This window comes from Lygodium microphyllum, chromosome 26 (assembly GCF_053477565.2).
Source record: "Lygodium microphyllum isolate KBCC chromosome 26, Lygodium_microphyllum_v1.1.10, whole genome shotgun sequence".
In the NCBI taxonomy this organism is placed as follows: Eukaryota; Viridiplantae; Streptophyta; class Polypodiopsida; order Schizaeales; family Lygodiaceae; genus Lygodium; species Lygodium microphyllum.
This window is the reverse complement of record NC_141160.1, coordinates 75,983,497-75,987,208: the sequence shown is the minus strand read 5'-3', so window position 1 is coordinate 75,987,208 and position 3,712 is coordinate 75,983,497. Positions and strand designations below refer to the sequence as shown.

Below are 3,712 nucleotides of genomic sequence, written 5' to 3'. Positions count from 1 at the left end.
TGTTGGAAGAAATTGGACAAGAGTTAGTTCTTCCATTGCTCCCATCCCTTCCTTCCACAATCTCCCATTCAGATGTGTGAAGGACTACCCAATGAGCGAGGTTTGCCTTGCTCAAACCTTACACCCACTTCTTGAGGCATGAAAATTCAAGAAAAAGAGTGAAAAAACAAAAGGGAAAAATAATAATGATAAAGACAAAGTTTTTATTTGGAGAATGGTGCAATATTGCAGGAGAAAAATTGAACACAAGGGAGCTTGACTAACACAAAGTAACAATGTGGGAGTGATGAAGCACATAGGTATCTATTTTGGAATGGTTGTGTAACCAACAATGTTTGGGCTTAAGTCCTTGGTGATGTCATTGGTAATGAACAACAAAAGCTATTGTTTTGTTTTTTTTGGTAAGATTGGTTGTGCAATTAGGCCATAAGGTTGGCCCTACAATTTACAAGATTCCATGCTCTCTACTCAATTTGGGAGGCTCGTACTGGTTCGCGACCTTCGATGGAGGCAGAGTGGTGGTATCTTGTACTCAAATAGCATATAAAGTTTGTGGTTTTGGGAGGTGTCTTGCAAGTGAGGTAAATGTAGTGCTAAGGATCTAGCAAATTTACAAGAGCTATCAATTAGCTTAGATCCCACTTTTGTAATGTTGGAAATTTATTTAATTAAATATTTATTCACATCTAAGGTTGGTTTCACAACTAGGCAGCACAGGCACTCAGCCTCTTGAGGCTTTTTGTTGGTTATGTTAAATATCTACATGTATCTCTTCATTTCACATTAGTTTGAACAATAGTTGGTGGCATACTAATGGCATAATGATCAAGATATGAGTGATTCTATACTACATGACTTCTACTTTTTCGATAAAAGGAAGCCATCTCATTGGCTAGTTCCATGGACACACTCATTGGGCAACGGGGTAGGCCTACCCTAGATTGCGGTCGACACGGATGGGAATTTGGAGTCCATGTAAGAGTTTGCATCCCCGTCCGGCCGGACTTGCGTGAATGCCAAAAGGTAGGTTTTCGAGTGTTTGTTGGTCCATTTTGACCCTCAAAAGTTGTGGGCGGCGGACTTGTGAGTAACGTCCCTAAATTGGCCAGGCAGGGAGATGTTGGGCATGTCATGATTTCAATTACTGTGTGTTTCTACGGTGGGTGGATATCATCATGGAGTGAGCTTCTCCAATAGGCTCCTTTGAAGTAGAAAGGGGGCAGAAGTGGCTATGGCGTCTTGCTGTGCTCGCCTAACGACCTTACCTGTCACGCCCCCGCTTCTACACAAGGTGCTCTCCTTCTCCTGCTTCTCGGCCGCAGCAGCAACGACAGCCGCATCAGCATCAAGACAGCCCCTTCACTTCACGCGCCTCCTCTGCATCTCTGCCTCTGCCTCATCCTCACCCTCACCCTCACCCTCACCGTCAGTTACCCTCGACGCCCGGCCGGGCCCTTCCTTCCGTAATGTCATCGATGTCCTCGAGGAGCGCGGTCTCATCGAGTCTGTCACGCACGAGGACATCAGGTCTGCCTGCTCCAAGCCAACGTCCTCGCCTGTCAAGGTCTACTGCGGCTTTGACCCTACCGCTGAAAGCCTGCATCTAGGTAACCTTCTGGGCTTAATAGTACTTTCATGGTTTCAAAGATGTGGACATGTGCCGGTGGCTTTGCTGGGGGGCGCCACTGCACGAGTGGGTGATCCATCAGGCAAGAGTGTGGAGAGGCCTTCCATGGATGAGCCCACCATAGAGAATAATCTAAAGGGAGTTCGGGCGAACATAGAACAAGTCTTGAAGGTCCATACGGTGCCATCTCTAAACAGTCTAGGGCAGCATGATGGCAACACCATAAATGCAGTGCAGAGGCCTGGGGTTTATGATGTCTCAGAGGTCATGAACTGCTCTAGGATTGAAAATTCACTTCACCCTGCCCTTGTGATGAACAATTATGATTGGTGGAAGGAGTTCAGCCTCCTTCAGTTCCTTCGTGATGTTGGGAAATATGCCAGGGTCGGGTCAATGGTTGCAAAGGAAAGCGTCAAGAAGAGATTGAACTCTGAGGAAGGCTTGAGCTTCACTGAATTCACTTACCAGCTGTTGCAAGGTTATGACTTTGTGCATTTGTTTCAGAATGAGGGTGTCTCTATCCAGATTGGAGGTAGTGATCAGTGGGGAAACATAACAGCAGGGACAGATCTGATCAGAAAGATCTTGCACCAAGATGGTGCTTTTGGATTGACATTTCCACTCCTACTCAAAAGTGATGGCTCTAAGTTTGGGAAATCAGAGGGTGGTGCCATCTGGCTTTCTCCTTCTATGTTGTCACCATATAAGTTTTATCAGCATCTCTTTGCAACACCAGATGCTGACATTATTACTTTCTTGAAGAGGCTTACATTTCTCAGCATTGAGGAAATCCAAGCATTACAAGAGGATATGACCAAGCTGACCTATGTTCCAAATAGTGCACAAAAAGTTCTTGCAGAAGAAGTTACCAGATTTGTTCATGGTGAGGAAGGTCTAACTGAAGCCATTAGAGCAACAGAAGCATTAGCTCCTGGGGGAACTACTCGGCTGGATTGGAGGGCCATCGAGTCTATTGCCTCCGACTTACCCTCGTTTTCAACATCTCATTCTGATGTGTTGGGGTCTACATTGGTAGATCTGTGTGTGACTGCAGGGTTGCTACCTACCAAGGCAGCTGTACGTCGACTCATCAAGCAGGGTGGCTTCTATCTTAACAATGAGAGGGTTGATGATGAAAGGAAGGTGTTAGAAGCTGTTGACATTGTGGACAATAGAATGCTGCTTTTGTCAGCAGGAAAGAAGAATAAGATGGTGATCAGGGTACAATAAATCATTCTCTCATCATGTTTGCAATTTAGTGCTGCCTTTGTCAAAAGTCTCCAGGTAGTGAGTTACAATAGGCTGCGAGTGTATAAATATGATGGATCAAGCCCTTTTATCTGGGTTAAGGAGACTTTTGTTAATGATAGCAGTTTCAGGTATGAAAACAGGGAACAGCGAAAATATACTGTTGGAACTTGACAGTTGCAGCTTCCTGAGTACTTTTAAATAGTTCACTTGGAAGAGAGGGCTATCATTGCCTCTTTAATGGTGGCAGAAACATTTACTTGTGAGCATTCTCCTAGAAAAGCTTACAAAATCTTAAAATTTTGGCCCAAAAATCCTCAAAAATGAAAACAGTTCGAGTTACCCTAGTGATTAGTGGGTGTCTATCCTGTAAACTATCTTGAATTTAAGGCATAAGTATGAGGCCTGTGTGTGTGCGCGTGTCTCTTGTAGAGATTGTTGTTCCAGAATAGAATTTGTTACATAGTGGGCATTGTGGCCTGCATGTAAGTGCCATGTTAAGAGCCGTCAACCTTAGTCAACTGAATTCAAGCCATTGTTTGACATCGGTATTACTAAGATAGTCCAAAGGAACCAAATGATACAATAGAAGAATTGACACCCATGGATTTATACTTTGAAATTGAGCCATTGTCAAGCATTGGTAACAAACGATAAAAAATGATACCATAGAACAACTAGTGTCCATGTATGTGTGCAAGGTAGACACAAGTAGCCTTCTTATCTCAAAGTAGTAGGATGCCCTAAGATGCTCCCCCCCGAGAAGAATGAGCATTGGAACCTCACATGTCAATGTGCACCTTGTACTAGAAATGCATTTACTTTATGCATTTTGCT

General features: G+C 44.1%; 1 protein-coding gene across 1 annotated transcript; it reads left to right on the top strand.

Moving 5' to 3' along the window:
• The first annotated feature begins 1,146 nt into the window (after positions 1–1,146).
• Positions 1,147–3,488, top strand: EMB2768 (Tyrosyl-tRNA synthetase, class Ib, bacterial/mitochondrial). Its single transcript, XM_087668402.1, has one exon. The coding sequence runs from the start codon at positions 1,232–1,234 to the stop codon at positions 2,855–2,857; it is 1,626 nt and encodes a 541-aa protein (XP_087524528.1). The 5' UTR covers positions 1,147–1,231; the 3' UTR covers positions 2,858–3,488.
• Positions 3,489–3,712: the final 224 nt, after the last annotated feature.